The sequence below is a fragment of the Leuciscus leuciscus genome (genome assembly GCF_965113295.1).
Source record: "Leuciscus leuciscus genome assembly, chromosome: 19".
NCBI lineage: Eukaryota > Metazoa > Chordata > Actinopteri > Cypriniformes > Leuciscidae > Leuciscus > Leuciscus leuciscus.
This window is the reverse complement of record NC_138743.1, coordinates 2,628,199-2,649,655: the sequence shown is the minus strand read 5'-3', so window position 1 is coordinate 2,649,655 and position 21,457 is coordinate 2,628,199. Positions and strand designations below refer to the sequence as shown.

Below are 21,457 nucleotides of genomic sequence, written 5' to 3'. Positions count from 1 at the left end.
AACCCTGGACGAGACTCACCGCTGCCGATAAGGTCCCGCATCATCACACGCTGTGCTGACACTGACACATCTTCATGGTTGATGGTTGACTCTGAATCAACATGCACCAATGCTACTGTGTGCAATTTTCTAAATATCATAATCATTTGTTAACAAACAAGTATTCATTACTTCAGTGAGCTCATTGTTTCTGCATTAAATTATTACATTGTTTAAATTTATAAAAAAAATTCTGTGATTTGTATATGTACATTTCTGAAATACATAACTCAGACAGTTTCCTCTGATCACTGTAAATTGTAATATGGACTCTGTGATGCAATGATGCATTTTCTGTAAAGCTGCTTTGAAACGATGTGTGTGTGAAAAGCCCTATACATATAAATGTGAATTGAATTGAATGGTTTAACATTTAATAATTTTAGTTTTACTGTAATTTTACTGTTAAAATGTTTGTATATATATATATAAATGGCACTGCACGGCTGATTCTGGATTTGTCTCTCACAGGCTGCCATACGCAAAGAACTCAATGAGTTCAAAAGCACAGAGATGGAGGTGCATGAGTCGAGTCGACATCTAACCAGGTGACCACACACACACACACACACACACACTCACACAGACGCTCACTCACCCACACACACACACACTCTCACATACACATACAAACACATTCACTCACACACACACACACACACACACACACACACACACACACACACACACACACACACACACACATACATACACACACACTCACACACACATTCTCACACACTCTCACACACACACACACACACACACACACATTTCTGACAAAATGTTAATTGCTGCAGTAAATGTGTAAAATATTAAAATAAATATTTAATCGGTTGAGTGAATGATTCAATGACTCACTCATAACGACTTCACTTGTTTCATTACTGGATGAATCAGTGTTTTTGAGCGAATCTCTTGAACGAATGATTTAATGACTCACACATGTTTAAGTCTCTTGTCGCCACCTACTGGTGTAACGCTGTAATGATACAATCTTTATTTGAAGCTCGTTACTTTCAGAAGGTGATTTACTCTATTTTGATCTCTACTGTAGACATCAATGTTTATATCAGAACTATACACTTTTATCCCAGTACTTCTACATGACAACACAGATCTGAATGTTCAAGCTTTAATAGACATAAAGCTGAATCGCTGTCATTTAGGAATAAGATCACATGAATGTTTGAATCAAGATTGTGTTCTTGTAATGATTAATCATGCAGTTCTACAGCGTAGTGTGATTATGGTTTAACTCTTGGCACTCAGATCAAAAATGATCAAAGAAAAGCTGTAAAAAATGCAGCTGCAAGTTTTCCGGTTTAAAACACGTCAACATTTGAAGCGGATCAAAACCTTTCATCAAAGTTACACATGAATTTTGAACAATACCTGTAAAAGGCCATTTTAATGCAATTATAAGTCCTTCCAGAAAAATGCAGAGTTTTTTGTGTTTGTTGCCGGCAAAAATCCTTGATTATGCGGCATGTTTTCTTAAAAAATGCGATGGAATATGCGGGATTTTTATGCAATGAAATTGCGGAAACTTGCAAAAATTGCAGTTTAATGAAAAAGAGAAAAAAAAGTGATTCCCCAACACCCTGTTCACACTAGGCCACAACCTTAGTGTAGAGTCATTTCTTATTACTTCCTATGATAAGCAAGCATATACATCACAGAAAGTGCTGGGAATATCTTCTCATCTTGTTTTATTTCAGACCTTAATAAACACATGGCTCAAACTTACAAAACATTGATGAGTCAGACAAGTTATGTAGCTTTACACAAGGAATATGCTACAACTTAATAAATAACAGACATCTTCTGTTAAAATAAGTGCTTCCAGTGCACAAAATGCAATCTCTTACTGTAACGTAAATTTACATACTACTAATATACTACTTACAACTGTAATAACGTCACTTCATAACGTTCCCATGGCAACAGGGGGAAATGGCTGCTCTTGTGTGAAGTAAACGCATGATTTTTCAACTTTCTGCTAAGATATATGTGACTTTTTTGCCACGAAAATGCGGGGATTATGAAATCATGCAAGCCCCGCATATTTTGCGCGCGGAAATCGGCAATTAATGCGGCAAAAGTGCGGCGTATTTGAAAAAAATGCGGCCCCCGCATGAATATGCGGACTTTGGCTGATTATGCATTGAATTATGCGATCGCATAATCGTGTTTTTCTGGAGGGACTGAATTATAAATTTGTCCATTAGAGGGCGCTCTGACATTGGTATATCAGGAGCACATGGGTAATCAGACAACAGGTGTGTTAGTACTGGAGAAGCACACAGTGTTCTGACCGTGCTTATAGGGTTGTAATGTGTTGGACTGAGTTTAATGCTGCTTAACCATGCTTCACTGATGAAGAGTGATGTTCAAGGACATACGTGACCCTGGATCACGTCACCAGTCACACGTCGCACGGGTATATCTGAGGCAATAGCCAACAATACAGTGTATGGCTCAAAATTACAGATTTTTCTTTTATGCCAAAAATCATGAGGATATTAAGTAAAGATCATGGTCCATGAAGATATTTAGTAAATTCCCTACCGTTAATATATAAAACATGTATTTCTGTGAGTGAATGCAGCACAATCGCCAACATTAATGAACAACTTTAAAGGAGATTTTCTCAATGTTTCCAAATATTGTCCTATTATAACGAACCATACATCAATGAAAAGCTTATTTATTCAGCTTTCAGATAATGTATACATCTCAATTTCATAAAATTGCCCCATGTGACTGGTTTTGTGGTCCAGGGTCACATATGGAATATGGACAATGTTTCATGCGCTGTATTTGCAAGGTATGGACACAACATGCTTTGAACCACATATACACGTTATACGCATTAATTACTCTCTCTCTCCTATTACCTGTTACAAGACCCGTTCATGTCTTCGGACAACTCTGATGAACTGTCGACTGCTGTAGATGTCATCACGTCATGCTCACTGCATTGTGGGATGGGTATCATGTTGTTTCTGACCCAGTCTGATGTTCTCCACAGGTTTCATCGGCCGTAGTGACGAACCAGTCGACCAGTGAACTCACTCTCTTATGGAGCCGTTAAGACTTTAATGGGACTCTGAACAGCGGCACAATCAGGAATCGGGAATCACACGGCTCAGAGCGACAGATCCCGAGCGGATCCTCGGACTCTCGCCACACGTCGACGTGCTGGTGGAGATAAACCAGAAGTGTGCCGATATTTCTGTATATTCTGACATGATATCACATGCTCTTCGCCATGAGTTTCTCTTTCTTTTCCGCAGAAATGATGGAGTTGATTTCCTTACATGTATGAAGTGATTCCACAGGGATTTAGCTTTTAAAAACATGGAAACCAACTTCTTTATTGATTATTACACACAACACATAGTCCACACTTCCTGCGCTTTTCATTGTGGACATTTATGCATCTGTCAGACGCTTTTATCCATTGCATTTTTTTATCAGTTCATGCATTCCCTTGGGAGTCAAAGAGCTCGGCGTTACTAACGCTGCTAATGCTACTAGAGAACGCTTTTCAGAATCACAGAAAACATCTTAAGAGAGGACCTATTATGCCCTTTTACAACGGCTGGTTTCTACGCTCTACCAGAACAGGTTTTCCTGCTTGAATGTTGATTAATTTCAACGAGTCGGTGTTTCCCAAAAACACAGTTCTAACGAACATTCGCAGAGTTGTGTGTGTGTGTGTGTGTGTGTGTGTAACGACAGATCTCCTGTGGTTACTAGAAGCAGAGTCTCTAGTGTTCATGACAAATCCTGATCTGGAGCAAAATAATCAAGCGGACATTCAGTGCAATCTACATCTTTTATTTAGAATACATACAAATGTCATTTACGTCTTTTAGTTTGTCAAGAGATTTAAAGTGTAGTGTTTGAAGAGTGTGTGTGTGTGTGAACGAGCTCGAGTGTGAGAACGAGTCTATGAGTGAATCTGGAAATAAAGCAAAATAACTGAGAAAAATCAGGAATAGTCCTCAGATGACATGTCTGTAGTTTATAGCAAAACATTCTATCTCAAACAGATTTATTAACAGTAGTTATTACTCCATAACCTGTGTGACATCATTAACCAACGTGTTTGAACGACCAATTTGCGACAATATGGTTTCAGGAAACAGTCGTGACTCACTAGTTGATCTCTTTAAAGATGTGTCGTACTGTGATAGTGAAGCACGAGTTACGGCGTTGTACGGGAAACACACCCCTGATTACTTCCTGTCTCTATGAAGCCCCTCCTTCTGAAAAGCACACTGTGCTCTGATTGGTCGGCTGGAGCAGTGTGTTGTGATTGGTCGAGCGCTTCGAGTGTGTTTGGGAAATGCCCCGCCCCTTACCATAACCGCCAGTTTAACACACTACTAACTAACTCAACCAGGCCCCGCCCCTTTATTCTGCGCATTAATTATTATAATGAGGAATATTGTGACGTGTTCGTTCCCGGGAGAAACTCAAGACTACAATGGAGGCGTTTCAGGAGTTCAGAAACACTGACTCTGATATAGAGCAACATTACACACACTAAAGAAAGAGGAACATGGATAAAAAGCATAATAGGTCCTCTTTAACCAATAGCATTAAAGCAGACTTGTGTCACGCCCACAATACTGACCAATCACAGCGGAGACGTTCCCGACAGGCTCAGAGCAACAGGACAGAGCAATAATGTGATTGTCTGACTGTATATTTATGGCTTTTTTCTTTCTTTCTCTCGATATGCGCTCAACGGCGCTCGGTCATGTGATCCAGTTGGTCATGTGATCGAGTGTAGGGCGCACCCTTTAAACTCTACAGGGCGTCCCTGTTGCCAAAATAAAAACCAAAACATTCAAGAAACTCACAATAATCAGCGTCGCATTTTGTATTTTAGTAACAATGAACACAAAAATTGTAACAGTAACACTTTACAATAAGGTTTCATTAGTTAACTACAACTGTTATTATTACTATTAATGTTCATTTCAACATTTACTTCCACATTTTACAATAAGGTTTCACTTGTTCACATGAACCAACAATGAATAATACTTTTAATTAAAGCATTTATTAATATTTCAACATTTACCAATACATTATTGAAATCAAAACTTGTGTCTGTTAATATTATTTAAACTAAGACTAAACTATTAATAAATACTCTAATGAATGTATTGCTCATTGTTAGTTAATACATCAATTAATAGTAGCAAACGGGACCTTATTGTGATTTGTTACATTTTTAAAAATGAAATGTATTTGTAAACATTAATTAATGCACTGTGAACTAACATGAACAAATGTATTTTTATTAACTGTAATAAATATATTTCTCACTGTTAGTTATTAGCACATTAGCTAATGTTAACAAAACACCAGAGCGTACTGTAAATGCTACTATTGTACATTTTTATGTTGATATATTATTTATAAACATTTTTAACTGACTTTGATACTGAACACATTGGCAGGGCATTAAATGAAGAAAATCATCCAAAAAAAAAATTTATTATTTATATTTCCGTCTTTATTTCTCTTTATTTATTCACACGCATCCGTTTTCTTTTTCTGTGGATTATTTAAAGGGACTTTTTGAGAATTTTAAGCACTTTTCCAGATCAGAAAAATCTTGTGTTCCAGGAAAAGATGGTTTGGAATAATCAGTTGATTTCTGTGACCTCACACACACACACACACACACACACACACACACACACACATGTTTTCTGTTTCTCTCTCTCTAGAGAGCGAGCGAGCATGTGGTGTAACGTACTGTCTCTCCTGAATGATGTGTGCAGATTCTGATGTAAAGGAAACCTAATAAAGATGAACGACACACACGTGTGCTTGAGTTCCTGTGGTCTTACACCGCATGCATGGGCGTCCCGCAGTGTTTGTGCCACAGATCGATGGCTTTGGTGACGATGGCGTCTGTGTTCTCCTGTGGCAGCTGTAGAGAGAGAGTGTGTGTGTGAGATCTTTACACACACGTACAGTTAAACATCAGACAGAAAGGGCCATTTCTGGGTTCAATATAACGCCTATAAACATCATCTGTGGCAAAGTGTTATTTCATATAGAGAGGAAAATAAAATTATTCCTTGGTTTTTTAAATATTTAATTATTAAAAATAAAATAATACATTTTTTTTTCATTTTTTTTTGTTAATTTTAAAGTTTTAGAAATGTTGTTGTTTTGTCATGCATATCATGCATTTTAAAATATTTAATTCTAATTTTTTTATTTTTTTTAATCCAGTATTTTTTTGTTAATTTTAGTTAGTGTTTTTGTCATGTATTTTAATTTAAATTTTATTTTATTTTTTTTAATTTTAGTAAAAGTTTTAGTAATTTTGTTTTGTCATGCTTAGAGTTTTTTTAATGCGGGTTCATATAAACATCAGACAAAAAAGTCAAGTACAGATTTTCTGGGTTCAATATAACGTCTATAAACATCATTTGTGGCATAGTGTTATTTAGAGAGGAAAAAATCTCTTGTTTTTAAAAAAAATATATAAATTTTTATTACAGAATTTTTTGTTAATTTTAGTCAAAGTTATTTTAAGTTAATTTAGTAATTTTTTTTATATATATATTTCTTTTTTGTGTTATTTTAGTTAAAGTTTTAGTAATTTTGTTGTGTTTTTGTCATGTATTTTAAAATATTTAATTATTAAAAAAAAATTGAAAATCAAAAAAAATTATACATTTGTTGTGGTTTTGTCTTGTTTAGAAATATAAAATAAAAAAAAGTAAAATAAAAATAAATATCAGTTTAAGTAATTTTAGACGAGAAATATTGCTGTAGCTGAAAAAGTTTTTCAATATTTAACTTCAGCTAACTGAAAGTTTATTTTATTTCAAGAATTTAATTAAATTTTTTATTTTCCAGTTTTAGTTGTATATAATAACTGTGCAGCCTATGGGACGAGAGCACTGGACGAATTAAAAGAAGAAATAAAAAAAAAACTTGTTCTGTGAAAGGACATTATGTCACAGATTAATTAACATGTACTGACCACAGACATTTTTGCACATAACAATAATTTTTTTTTTTTAAATCCAGTTTTAGTTATCTATAATAACTGTCTATGGGACGAGAGCACTGGAGGATTTAAAAGAAGAAACCAAAAACTGTTGTTATGGCACAGATTAACACGTACTGACCCCAGAACATTACTTTAAAATAATAAATGTTTGCTGATATGTAACTGAATGAATGAAGTGCTTACGTTAGACAGGAAGTTGTAGACTCCATCCGGGTGACTGATTCCCATCAGCAGGATCTTATAACTGAGCAGAATCTCCACGGCAACAAACACCAGAATCTTACAGGAGCCGCTGATCACCTTATCCCACACCCTGCCGGCCAATCACAGCACAGTCAACCAATCAGCCAATCACAACAAACCAGAAACTGTGTTCTGAATACTGTAGAACAACAGTTATTCATATAAGAGATGAAAACTGGATGCTACTCATGCAACATGATGAGGTCATGTGACAGTATGGTTGACTGACAGAAGACTGAACTACAATTAAAAATGCATAAAAAAAAAAATCAATAATTAAAATGTTAATAACTGGTTTATTAGTCACAAATAATAGAGAAACATTGTTATTATTATAATAAATATTATTATTTATTATAGTCAAAAAGGAAATATTAATATCAATACTGTATGTTCTGCATGGTTATTGAACACTTAAACCAACATAAAACAAAATATTAAAAAAATTATAGAGTATAATAGTAATAAATGTTGTAATTATTAGTCAAAATAACAGAAAATAAAAAAAAATCTTTTCTGCATGGTTATTGAACACTTACAACAAAATTAAAATTACTATTATTACTTATTATAGTGTAAAATAGTAAAAATCAATAAAAAAAAACTATGTTCTGTATAGTTATTGAACACTTAACACTTAACACAATTGAACACTGTCTGCCGTGAGTGTTTTTGCTTCGGTGCTGTAAGCTCCTTCTTAGTCTCGTATTTCCTTGTTTTGAACCAGAATTTACTACAATTTCTAGTTGTTTATACTACTACTAAATACGGCTTGCCCAACATCGCTGGCTTCCGTTGCTACTAGCACAACACGGTAGTAATTCGCTAGCCTGCTAACGCGCCACCCGTGCGCTCAGCTATTTTTATTTATTTATTTGTCTCTCGCGCGCTCGCGCCTTTGAGTTCATAAAAGCTCAGGTGAGTAAGAATCACTCAACAAACACGGTGAGTAATGTCTTGTCCTGTTATTATCATGCGTCGCGTCTGAATGCGTTGTTGTTTTTGGAGCTCTATCGATTTGATTTATAATTCTTGATTTTTCTCGCTGCCTGCTGTGAGTGTGTTTGCTTCGGAGCTGTAAGCTCCGTCTTAGCCTCGTATTTCCTTGTTTTGAACCATCATTTACTACAATTTCTAGTTGTTTATATTACTACTAAATACAGCTTACCCAACCCTGACGCATAACACGCTAGTAATTCGCTAGCCTGTTAACGCGCCACCCTTGCGCTCAGCTATTTTTATTTATTTATTTTCTCTCGCGCCTTTGAGTTCATAAAAGCTCAGGTGAATAAGAAACACTCAACAAACACGGTGAATAATGTCTTGTCCTGTCATTATCATGCGTTGCGTCTGAATGCGTTGTTGTTTTTGGAGCTCTATCGATTTGATTTATAATTCTTGATTTTTCTCTTTAAACCCGCTTACAACGAACATTTTCTACTCTTCCTCACTGAGAAGCACTACTGCTCAAACCTCATTGTTACAACGCGGACTGTTGAGCAGACGCGTCTCAAGCCTATTAGTGATCCAACGCTGCATACTCTTAAAGGTTACGTCCGTGGATCACGGCTGAACGAGTCTTCTCCACACTCACTTATAAACAAACACTTTTTTTTCGCCTATCGTGCGTCTACTCTACACCCCTACCACTAAAAAACCTCATAGTTACAACGCGGACTGTTGAGCAGACGCGTCTCAAGCCTATTAGTGATCCAACGCTGCATACTCTTAAAGGTTACGTCCGTGGATCACGGCTGAACGCGTCTTCTCCACACTCATTTACAAACAAACTTATAATATAAATTAGTATTAATATTGATAGCATCACTGGTAGCTTCGTTGCTAACTCACTGTCCATCTGTTAAAATGGCGAATATATCAGATGTAAGTAGTCTACCGCTTGGTGCAGGTGAGGACACATTTGAGCTTCACGCACTGCAGTCTGAGCTGGAAGCTGTTGAGAAACAGATCCACAACCTTTTATTGAGACAGGCCGAGCTGAGAGACCGGTGTTTGGCTCTTGAAACATCACGCGCCGACGCACACAAATCAGTGTTTAACGTTACTAACCCGCTGACTCCGACCGCGTCTACTCCGTGCGTTCCTCAGCATCGGTCGCAATCAGCCATGGTCTCGTTCACTCCGGCTCCAACACGCCACCACGAAGCCTGGGTGGTTCCGCAGCGGAAGACTCGAGTCAGGTTTAGACCAAGACTTTCTCCGACCCTCCCGGTTTTCGAGTTATCGACACAAAACCGCTTCTCCCCTCTACGCGAAACAGAACGCGATGCTGTGATCATCGGCGATTCCATCGTTCGGCACGTACACGCTACGTTAGGTACAAGTAAGGTGCAAAGTCACTGCTTCCCTGGTGCTCGTGTTTCTGAAATCGCTGCTCGCGTTCCCGAGATCCTGAACGGTGACGAGCGCGTCGGAACTGTGGTCCTGCACGCGGGAGTGAACGACATCAGGCTGCGCCAGACGGAGATTCTGAAGAAAGACTTCAGGAATCTAATCGATACGGTACGCAGCACATCGCCTGAAACAACGATCATTGTGTCAGGACCGCTTCCCACGTACCGACTAGGGCATGAAAAATTCAGCAGATTATTTGCGCTAAATGAATGGTTAATGTCATGGTGCAATGAGCAGAAACTGCTCTTTGTAAATAATTGGAATCTGTTTTGGGAGCGTCCTAGGCTTTTCCGTGCTGATGGCTTACACCCAAGCAGATTCGGAGCGGATCTTCTGTCAGATAACATCTCCAAAATGTTAAATACCCTTTGACTAGTAACCAAAAGTCCAAATCATAGTCTCTGCTGCACCAATTCAACTGATATAAATACTAGTGTAGAACATTGCATAGAAACCGTGTCTATTCCTCGTTTAGTGAGATCAAATAATAAATCTAATGCAGGATCTAGGAAAAATCTAATTGTTATTAAAACAGAAAATGTTGCTATTAGTAAACAAAAACTATTTCTAAAGCTAGGTCTTCTAAACATTAGATCACTCACACCTAAGGCAGTTATTGTAAATGAAATAGTCACAGATAATAGCTTCGATGTACTTTGCCTTACTGAAACCTGGCTTAAACCAAATGATTATTTCGGTATTAATGAGTCTACTCCTCCTGGATACTGTTATAAGCATGAGCCCCGTCTGATTGGCCGTGGCGGAGGTGTTGCAACCATTTATAAAGATATTCTAAATGTTACTCAGAAAACGGGTTATAAGTTTATTTCATTTGAAGTACTTGTACTAAATGTTACGCTCTTAGATGTTAGAAAAACATCCCTATTATCTCTAGCCTTGGCTACCGTATATAGACCGCCAGGGCCTTACGCTGATTTCCTAAAAGAGTTTGCAGATTTTCTCTCAGACCTATTAGTCAATGTCGATAAAGCATTAATTGTTGGAGATTTTAACATACACGTAGATAATCCAAATGATGCGTTAGGAGCTGCGTTTACAGATTTATTAAATTCATTTGGGGTCAAGCAAAACGTCACCGGACCAACTCATCGTCTTAATCATACACTCGATTTAATTATATCACACGGAACCGATCCAACCGATATAGATATCATTCCACAAAGTGATGAAGTCACTGATCACTACATGGTAACTTGCATATTACGTACTGCTGTAATATGTCATGCGGCGTCGCGTTATCAACCAGGCAGAACAATCCTCCCATCCACCATAGATAATTTCTCAAATTGCTTATCTAATCTGTCTCAGCTGCTGCCTGAACCCAAACAAACAGATGAACTAGAAGAACTAACTAGCACTATGAGCACCATTCTCTCTAGAACATTGGATGTGGTTGCACCTATTAAATTAAAAAAGGTCAGAGAGAAAAATAAAGCACCATGGTATAACAATACTACGCATGTTTTAAAGAGAGAAACCCGTATTTTAGAGCGTAAATGGAAACAAACTAATTTAGAGGTCTTTAGAATCGCGTGGAAAGACAGTATGTCACGTTATAAAAAGGCCCTAAAAGCTGCCAGGGCTGAGCACCTCCGCAAACTAATAGAAAACAACCAAAACAATCCAAGGTTTCTATTTAACACCGTGGCTAGACTAACAAATAAACAGACGTCACCCGAACAAAATATCCCGTTACAGTTCAGTAGTAATGATTTCATGAACTACTTCACTGAGAAAATAGAAAGCATCAGAACCACAATTATAAACGTTCAATCTTCAATCGCGCCTTACAATTCAGCTTCAATTATCACCCCGAAAGAACAATTACAGTGCTTTACAACTATAGAACAAAAAGAGTTAAATAAACTTATCACTTCATCTAAAACAACAACATGTTTATTAGATCCTATACCAACTAAACTACTGAAAGAAGTGTTATCTGTAGTGGAAGAGCCTCTCCTCAATATTATTAACTCGTCTTTATCTTTAGGTCATGTTCAAAGAACATTTAAACTGGCAGTTATAAAACCTCTCATTAAGAAACCACAATTAGATCATAATAATCTAGCAAATTATAGACCCATTTCAAATCTTCCATTTATGTCTAAAATATTAGAAAAAGTGGTGTCCGCTCAACTGGGCTCTTTCTTGCAACAAAATGATATCTATGAAAAGTTTCAGTCTGGATTCAGACCGCATCATAGCACTGAAACTGCGCTCGTTAAAATCACAAATGATTTACTTTTAGCTTCTGACCAAGGCTGTATCTCAATACTAGTTTTACTTGATCTTAGTGCTGCGTTCGATACTATAGATCACACAATACTCTTAGATCGACTACAAAATTATACTGGTGTTCAAGGACAAGCACTAAGCTGGTTCAAATCATACCTATCTGACCGCTACCATTTTGTCTATTTAAATGGAGAAAAATCGATCATAACTCCAGTAAACTATGGAGTGCCGCAGGGATCTGTATTAGGCCCCCTGTTATTTTCAATATATATGATGCCACTTGGAAATATTATAAGGAAACATGGAATTAGTTTCCATTGTTATGCTGATGACACTCAAATATATATTTCATCACGGCCGGATGAAAACGCTACATTTTCCAAATTGACAGAGTGTGTTAAAGATATAAAAGATTGGATGACGCGTAATTTTCTTTTATTAAATCCAGACAAGACAGAGGTAATACTTATCGGTTCAAAAAACCGCCCACAAAACCTCGCACAATACAACTTTAACATCATAGGATGTCCTGTTACTTTATCCTCTACAGTAAAAGACCTGGGTGTTATACTCGATTGCAACCTGTCTTTTGAAAATCATATTTCTTATGTTACAAAAACAGCCTTTTTCCACCTTAGAAACATTGCTAAGCTACGTAATATGCTATCAGTTTCTGATGCAGAAAAGTTAGTTCATGCATTCATGACCTCGAGACTGGATTACTGTAATGCTTTATTAGCTGGTTGTCCTGCATCCTCAATAAACAAGCTACAGTTAGTCCAAAATGCCGCCGCTAGAGTTCTTACGAGATCAAGAAAATATGATCATATAACACCGATTTTATCATCACTGCATTGGTTACCTATAAAGTTCCGTATTAATTACAAGGTATTGCTACTGACTTATAAAGCCCTAAACGGCTTAGCTCCAGTCTATTTAACGGATCTTCTATCGCCCTATAATCCATCGCGCTCTTTGAGATCACTAAATTCAAGGCTTTTGGTCATACCTAGGATATCCAGAACCACCAAAGGAGGGAGAGCATTTTCACATTTGGCTCCAAAACTCTGGAATAGTCTTCCTGATACTGTTCGTTGCTCAGACTCGCTCTCCCAGTTTAAAACTAGATTAAAGTCGCATCTCTTCAGCCAGGCATTCATATAATCCTACAGTTCAAACTACAATCCGGCCTCTATCCAATGCCAGAGGAGAACTGGCCCCCGACTGAGCCTGGGTTCTCCCAAGGTTTTTTTTTTCTCCATTAAGGCACCTGATGGAGTTTTAGGACACCATTAGGTCACTTGATGGAGTTTTTCGGTTCCTTGCCACTGTTGCCTTTGGCTTGCTCAGTTGGGGATATTTTGGGGATATTTAATTTAATTTTATCAATCAATAAATTCCTCTTGAAACAAACTTTGTTGTATTATTTTAATTTAATACTGTGAAGCTGCTTTGATGCAATCTGTATTGTGAAAAGCGCTATACAAATAAACTTGACTTGACTTAAACCAACATAAAACTTATTTAAAACATTAATAAAGTAATAACAATGACTGTTATTATAGTCAAAATAACAGAAAAAATGGTTTCACTTTATTCTAATGGTCCCTTTAACACATTCTGTTGACTATAAGTAACGTTACACCTGCATGTCTACTAACTCTCATTAGAGTATTAGTAGAGTATTAGCAGAGTATTAGTAAAGTTAGTAGAGTATTAGTAGAGTGTCAGTAGAGTGTTAGTAGAGTATTAATAGAGTATTAGTAGTGTTAGTAGAGTATTAATAGAGTGTTAGTAGAATATAAGTAGAATATTAGTAGAGTGTTAGTAGAGTATTAATAGAGTGTTAATAGAATGTTAGTAGAGTGTTAGTAGACTATTAGTAGAGTATTAGAGTGTTAGTAGAATATTAGAGTGTTAGTAGAATATTAGTAGAGTATTAATAGAGTATTAGTAGTGTTAGTAGAGTATTAAGAGTATTAGTAGTGTTAGTAGAGTATTAAGAGTATTAGTAGTGTTAGTAGAGTATTAATAGAGTGTTAGTAGAGTATTAATAGAGTATTAGTAGAGTGTTAGTAGAATATTAGTAGAGTGTTAGTAGAGTATTAGAGTGTTAGTAGAATATTAATAGTGTTAGTAGTGTTACTAGAATATTAATAGTGTTAGTAGAGTATTAGTAGAGTGTTAGTCATGTATTAGTAGAGTATTAGTAGTGTTAGTAGAATATTAGTAGAGTGTTAGTAGAATATTAGTAGAGTGTTAGTAGAGTATTGGTAGAGTATTAGTAGTGTCTTAGTAGTGTTAGTAGAATATTAATAGAGTGTTAGTAGAATATTAGTAGAGTGTTAGTAGAGTATTAGTAGAGTCTTAGTAGTGTTAGTAGAATATTAATAGAGTGTTAGTAGATTATTAGTAGAGTATCAGTAGAGTATTAGTAGAGTGTTAGTAGTGTATTAGTAGAGTGTTAGTAGTGTATTAGTAGAGTGTTAGTAGAGTATTAGTAGAGTATTAGTAGACTGGTAGGATTTGGGTTAGAGTAAGTCGACATGTACTTGTAAAGTTACTCATAGTCAGTAGAATATCTGTTGGGGATCATCACAATAAAGAGTTAGCAGATATTAATAAGACAGTCTACTAATACTCTAATGACAGTTAGTTGACATGTAGTTGCAAAGTTACTTATAGTCAACAGAATGTTCAAAAGAGACCATCAAAATAAAATGTTACCGAAAAAATATATAAAAAAGAAATCTCTTCTGCATGTTTATTGAACTCTTAAACACATTTAGAAATGCATGAAAAATGTATAATAAAAATCAGAATAACTGTTATTATTAGTGTGATGAATGAGTGTGTGATGACTGTACCTCTGCAGGCTGGACTCTGGTAAACACCCGGCGAAGCAGCGTCTGAACCAGAGCCGGTACGGCAGCGAGTGAAGAGACCCAGAAGACTTCAGATGAGCCAGAAGACCAGCGTCCTCCTGAGACAGGAAGTGCTCCAAACTCTTCGGCTGCAGGAACACCAGAAAACACAAGATAAGAGAGAAGAAAACAGCAGAACTGGACTGTTTCTGTGGAGCATTTAGAGGTGTGTGTGTTCTGCAGGTGATCTGAACACATAAAAACCATAAAAAATGATTATTGATTACATAATAAATAAATTGTAGTTATTACATTAGTGTCAACAACAAAAAAACATGAATAAATAATAATGATAAATATTTAAAAATAGAAATAAACTAATAACAGGTGAGCATGTACCAGGTGAGGGATGGAGTCTCCAAACTTGAGCTTGAACTGGTTGACGAAGCAGCGGACGAGCCAGTAGCAGTCCACCGGGTCGTCCACGATCTCCTGCATCGCTCGACTGATGGCCAGGAAGTTCTCATCCTCGTCATCCTGGAGGAAAACATCACACACACACACACACCTGAGACAGTGGATTACCCATAACCCCCCACACTGCAAAACATGCCTTTCTTACTCAGTATTTTTGTCTTTTTGTGTGTGCGTGTGTGTGTGCGTGTGTGATGGGTAGGTTTAGGAGCCGGGTTAGTGTGAGAGTGTGTGTGTGTGTGTGTGTGTGTGTGTGTGTGTGTGTGTGTTTAGGGGCCGGGTTAGTGTGATTCAGATTATTTTATTTAATGCCATGTCAGCATTCAAAGCTATTTTCATGGCAAAAATTAAATTACAAAAATACAAATATCATATAAATACAATAAAAAAAACACACAAAAAACACAGCAAGTCATATTATATAAGATTTTTTAAATTAACATATGATAAAAAATCCAAAACCTTTTCAGGCATAATCTCATTAAATATGTCCTTAAGTGAAATAACTTCATAAAAGAGCATTCTGCTTGTAATAAGTCCAGGACAATCCAATAAAATATGTTTAACAGATAAAGGAATTTTACAAAACATGCATAGAGTTGGGTCTTCACCCTTAAGCAAAAAAGCATGGGTCAAACTTGTGACCCATACGACATCTAGTTTAGACAACTTGATCAAGTCTAGTTTTAAAATTGATAAAAAGTCTCAGTTCCATACAATTTATTATTCTTGTACATATTCCACTCTTCTTGCCACTTATTTAAAATATATCGATTAATAATCGGTCTCATATCTGAAGGAGGAATTTGACATTCATTAACTTCCTGATTAAGAGCATCCTTAGCAGCTGCATCAGCTCGTTCATTTCCTGAAAGACCAACATGTCCTGGAACCCAGCAAAAGATAATACTGAAGAACTGATTTAGTAGATAATCCACTTTTGTTAAGATGCAGTCCACTACTAAAGGATGATCAGTTTTTAAAGTGTCCAATGCTTGAAGACAAGATTTCGAGTCTGTAAAAATTATAGAATTTTTTTGTTGTGCATTTTCAATATGCTCCAAAGCTAAAAGTAAAGCACGTGCTTCAGCAGAAAAAATTGAGCACTGTTTTGGAATACGGATTCCATAGCGTTGATGTCCAGTCACCATTGCTGCTGTTACACTATTTTCCACCTTCGAACCATCTGTGAATATAGGTATGTGAAAAGGGAATTGGTTTCTTATGTCCAAATATTGCTGTCTATATACATTTGGATGAGTCACTCCTTTCCTCTGATGAGCCAAATCCAAATTGATATTAGGCTTCTTTAATTTCCAGGGAGATATAGAATTGAATTGTATTTGATTTAAAATGTTCAAATTTGTATTTAAGTTCTCCAAATGTGGTTTAATACGAATAGCAAAGGATCTGATGCTTTTAGGTTTGCTCTCATACAAAGGAGTAAATTGTGGGTTGAAGACTGTAGAATATGCAGGATTGGTTTTATTTGCCTTTATTTTGACAGCATATTGGAGTGAGAGCTTCAGTCGTCTATTTTGAAGGGAAGGTTCATTGGCTTCAATGTACAAACTTTGCACTGGCGAAGTTCTAAATGCTCCCAAAGCAAGTCGTAAGCCCTGATGATGTACTGAGTCAAGCATCTGCTTATATGATTTTCTGGCAGAGTCATATATTATGCTTCCATAGTCCAGACGGGAACGAATTAGTGTTCTATAGAGTCTCAAAAGAACAATGTAATCTGCTCCCCATTTTGTTTTTGCCAATACTTTCATTATATTCATAGCTTTAAGACACTTGTTTTTTAGTGATTTCAAATGAGGAATGAAAGTCCGGGTTAGTGTGAGTGTGTGTGTGAGTGTGTGTGTGTGTGTGTGTGTGTGTGTGTGTGTGTGTGTGTGTGTGTGTGTGTGTGTGTGTGTGTGTGTGTGTGTGTGTGTGTGTGTAGGTTTAGGGGCCGGGTTAGTGTGTGTGTGTGTAGGTTTAGGGGCCGGGTTAGTGTGTGTGTGTGTGTGTGTGTGTAGGTTTAGGGGCCGGGTAAGTGTGTGCGTGTGTGTGGGTTTAGGGGCCGGGTAAGTGTGTGCGTGTGTGTGGGTTTAGGGGCCGGGTAAGTGTGTGTGTGTGTGTGTGTAGGTTTAGGGGCCGGGTTAGTGTGTGTGTGTGTGTGTGTAGGTTTAGGGGCCGGGTTAGTGTGTGTGTGTGTGTGTGTGTAGGTTTAGGGGCTCTCCTCACCGCAGGTCTGGGCTCGCTGCGCCGGGGAAGCCTCTGGTTCTCCAGCTGGAACATGCGCAGGTAAAGCTCGGTCGCTGGAGTGTGTGTGTGTGTGAAGCGCATGGCTGTCAGAGCGCAGCTGATGTCCTCGAACTGCTGGAGTCGACAGCGGGACACCAGTGCGTGAGAGTCGCTGTGGGGGGGCAGAATACCTGAGGACACGCCAGAACACAGTTAACCATGGGGTTCAATAACCATGCAGAGCATACAGTATTTTTTATTTATTGATAATAAGAGGTGTGTGATATATATCTAGTGATGGCACTTTCAAAACACTGCTTCATGAAGCTTCCAAACCTTACAAATCCTTTGCTCCAAATCAATGGTCGAACAAAGGATTTGTAAGGTTTCATAAAAAAACTTACAAATCTTATAAATTTGTAAAACTGTAAAAAAATGATTGTTGGTCTAACTTAAAAAAGTACGTTTCCTGGTTGACTTAAAATTTTGAGTTCACTGAAATAAAAGATTTGAGTAAACACAATGAAGGAAATTGGTTTAATGAATAGAAACTCAAAATATTATGTTATCTGAACTACATTAATAATCTAAGTTGATTTGACAAAAGATAAAGTTTAATTAATGGTTTACAGTGCAGAGTCACATGATTTCAGTAAACAAGGCTTTCAGTACGTCATTTCATTGAGATTTCAATGTTTCACCGCTGGGAGCGATGATCTCCGTCAACCCATGATTCATGTATAATATATATATATATATATATATATATATATTTTAATCATACCCTCATTGGTGGCTCAGCCCCCCTAATACTGAAATCCCAGAATCCCCCCTGGTCTGACAGCAGATGATCGCTCATGTTCTCACCCAGTAAGACCTTCCACACGTGGATCCGGTACATGGAGGGAAGAGGAAACCTCTGACTGAACGTGCTCAACTTCTCCACGTCTGAAAACACCACACACACACACACACACACACACACACACACACACACACACACAGACACACACACACACACACACACACACACACAGACACACACACACACACACACACACACACACACACAGACACACACACACACACACACACACACACACACACACACACACAGACACACACAGACACACACACACACACACACACACACACACACACACACACACACACACACACACACACACACAGACAGACACAGTCACACAGACACACAGACACACACACACACACACACACACACACACACACACACACACACACACACACACACACACACACAATCAACAAAACCATAAAAAAGATTGGCCTACAATAACAATAATGATAATTTTTTTTTTTTTTTTTATAAAGTCAAAAGTGGATGTTCTGCATGTTGTTTTTTTACATTAAGAAAAACATTAATAATAATAATAATAACAAATACTTCTGTCCTGTATGGTTATTGAACTCTTAAACCAATATTAAAAATGAGTAAAAAATTAAATAATACAAATAATAATAATAACTGTTATTATTAGTGTCAAAAATAACAGGAAATAATAAACACCAACATTCAAAATAATAATAGTTATTATTATGATTATTATTTATTATAAAAAATCTATATCAATAATGTATGTTATTGAACAGTTAAACCAACATTAAAAAATATGTAAAATATAATAAAGTAATCATAATAGTTAGAAGAAGAATAACTTAAACTGTTATTTTGAATAACAGAAAATAAAAGACTGTTCTGTATGTTAATTTAACACTTACACCAACATTAAAATTATTATTATTACTTATTATAGTGTCAAAACTAGTAAAAACAATAAAAAAATACATAAATAAATAAATAATAAAGTAATAATAATAACTGTTATTATTACAGTCAAAATAAGAAAAGAAAAATCTGTTCTGCATGTTTATTGAACTCTTAAACCACAATTAAAAATGCATGAAAAATGTATCATAAAAATATCAATAACTGTTTTTATTTAATTATTTGATTATTAGTGTTAAAAAGTAAAACAAAAAACTGTTCTGCATGGTCTTTAAACACAAAAAAAATCATACAAATTCTTCTTCTTCTTATTATTATTATTGATAACTGTTATTAATTTAACAAACAAACAGACAAATGTCTTAAACCAGAGACAGCATCGGTCAGTCTGTGAATCTCACCCAGTGGATTGTCCTTCAGCACGATCTCCAGGGATTTCTTCTCCTCCACTCCTCTGAATCCCACTTTCTCATAATACGCCGAGCGGAAGTTCCTCTGAGGATCTTCAGCCATGATCAAGCTGGAACAAGAACATCATGATGATGATGATGACACTTTATTAATCATAATGAGACTATGGGAACTCTATAGTATTAGATCACATCAGTGTCACAGTTGCTATAAAACAACAAAGGCATTAAATTACTTTGATACAGTACCATGGTATTACCATCACGGCACCCAAGAAGTACTTTACCTTTCCTTCCTTTAAAGAAGATCACGGCTCATGTAAAGTTAGTTTAACGTTAGACATTCGGTTTCACGCACATTAAACTATCTGTGTAAAAACCAACTCAGATGTACAGTATAAACACATGTCCTTCACAGAACAAGCCTTATCTCAAGAAATAAAACATATTAATTAGCCCTATAAATCAATTAAATAATTTAACCATATGACATTATGATATCAAACTAATAGTAAAATGTAGAACATTTTAAAATATCCCTTTTATTGCACAAGGCTCCGTTTTGGGAATTCAAACAATTCAAACAAGCTTTATTAAAAAAAATACCAGTACAATAATCTGTATTTACAGATTAATAATAGTACAATAATAATATTTTTAATTATTTAAGGCTGGATTGATACCTTTAGGTCAAACGGTGTTGTAGTTGAATGGATTTACAGTATTGCGCACATTTAAAGTTTAAAAATTATTATAAAACATATGAAATGATAATTCCAAAAACGGAGCCTTGTGCAATAAAAGGGATATTTTCGTATTTTCTGCATTTTACTATTAGTTTGATATCCTAATGCCATATGGTCAAAATGTTTAATTAGAATTATAAGGCTAATTAATATGTTCTTGAGATAAGGCTTGTGCTGCATTTGTTTATGCATGTCTGAGGTGGTTTGAGCTGAAAACATGAAATGCACAGATAGTTTAATTGGTGTGAAACCGAACGTCAAACGTTAAACTAACTTTACCACAGTAGCTCAGAGAAAGGTAAAGATAGTAATACTATGGTATTTTTGTTAGTGTAGAAGTAGAACACTATCTTTTCCAAAAAATACAAGGTACGATTATTATATCTATGGGAAACCCATGGTAAACTGATGTTAGACACGTCTGCTATGTTCTTCATAGAAAAACAATGTGTTAAGACGCATTAATGTTTAAAAATCACAGTTTATTCCGCAGAACTCACCAGGCCTCAGTCTCATCCGCGGTGTTTCCTGAGCAGAGACCCGAGGAGTGATTCACCGATCCCCCGTCACATTCAGCTCACTTTCAGACTGCAGGAGCAAGATTATCATCTTAAGATCTTCATAGGGAAACTGTGAATGAGTCTGCCTGAATCTGCAGTCTTGTGTTTGCAGCTTTCTGCCCTCGGAAGTGAATCACGTCCTCGTGTTGTTGTTGTACTACCGACCGTGTCCGGCAGGAGGCGCTAGTTTTTTCATTCATTGAACTTTCAAAATTATAGAATTTTATTTTAATTTTATTTTTTTATTAATGCCAAGGTATCAAAAATATAAGTACATAGCAAAAGTGTAAAAATTACATACAACGAAATGACAAAGAAAGCAAAGCATCACATATACATGGGTTATAGCCTGCGTATATAGGCCTACTCATAAAAAATAAAATAAAATAA

The 21,457-nt window shown here is 36.4% G+C and overlaps 2 protein-coding genes across 6 annotated transcripts in view; one reads left to right on the top strand and one right to left on the bottom strand.

Annotated features, from left to right (window-relative positions):
• The window catches only part of phactr1 (phosphatase and actin regulator 1), a 34,974-nt gene extending 29,083 nt beyond the window's left edge, over positions 1–5,891 (top strand). For all 4 annotated transcript variants that reach the window (XM_082147218.1, XM_082147215.1, XM_082147216.1 and 1 more), the window contains exons 11-13: positions 1–32; positions 511–587; positions 3,074–5,891. The exon at positions 1–32 is cut by the window's left edge and continues 109 nt beyond it. In XM_082147218.1, coding sequence (XP_082003344.1) covers positions 1–32; positions 511–587; positions 3,074–3,089 — 125 coding nt within the window. In that variant the 3' untranslated portion in view covers positions 3,090–5,891. The remainder of the gene's footprint in view (positions 33–510; positions 588–3,073) is intronic.
• tbc1d7 (TBC1 domain family, member 7) lies at positions 4,922–21,238 on the bottom strand. 2 transcript variants are annotated; one of them, XM_082147311.1, is made up of 8 exons: positions 21,008–21,238; positions 19,753–19,871; positions 18,451–18,531; positions 17,584–17,774; positions 15,277–15,414; positions 14,881–15,026; positions 7,283–7,412; positions 4,922–6,001 (listed from the first exon to the last, which is right to left on the bottom strand). In XM_082147311.1, the coding sequence occupies exons 2-8, from the start codon at positions 19,862–19,864 to the stop codon at positions 5,915–5,917; spliced, it is 885 nt and encodes a 294-aa protein (XP_082003437.1). In that variant the 5' UTR covers positions 19,865–19,871; positions 21,008–21,238; the 3' UTR covers positions 4,922–5,914. The 2 variants fall into 2 exon arrangements, with proteins under 2 accessions (XP_082003437.1, XP_082003438.1); XM_082147312.1 differs by lacking the exon at positions 21,008–21,238 and having other exon boundaries at positions 19,753–19,890.
• Positions 21,239–21,457: the final 219 nt, after the last annotated feature.

Excerpts from the sequence above, each read along its gene's own strand:
- tbc1d7 (XM_082147311.1), bottom strand. The coding sequence starts at position 19,864 with ATGGCTGAAGATCCTCAGAGGAACTTCCGCTCGGCGTATTATGAGAAA. Across the intron at positions 18,532-19,752 it reads GCTGAAGGACAATCCACTGG|ACGTGGAGAAGTTGAGCACG; the intron begins GTGAGATTCACA and ends TGGTGTTTTCAG. Across the intron at positions 17,775-18,450 it reads CGTGTGGAAGGTCTTACTGG|GTATTCTGCCCCCCCACAGC; the intron begins GTGAGAACATGA and ends GCGTGTCCTCAG.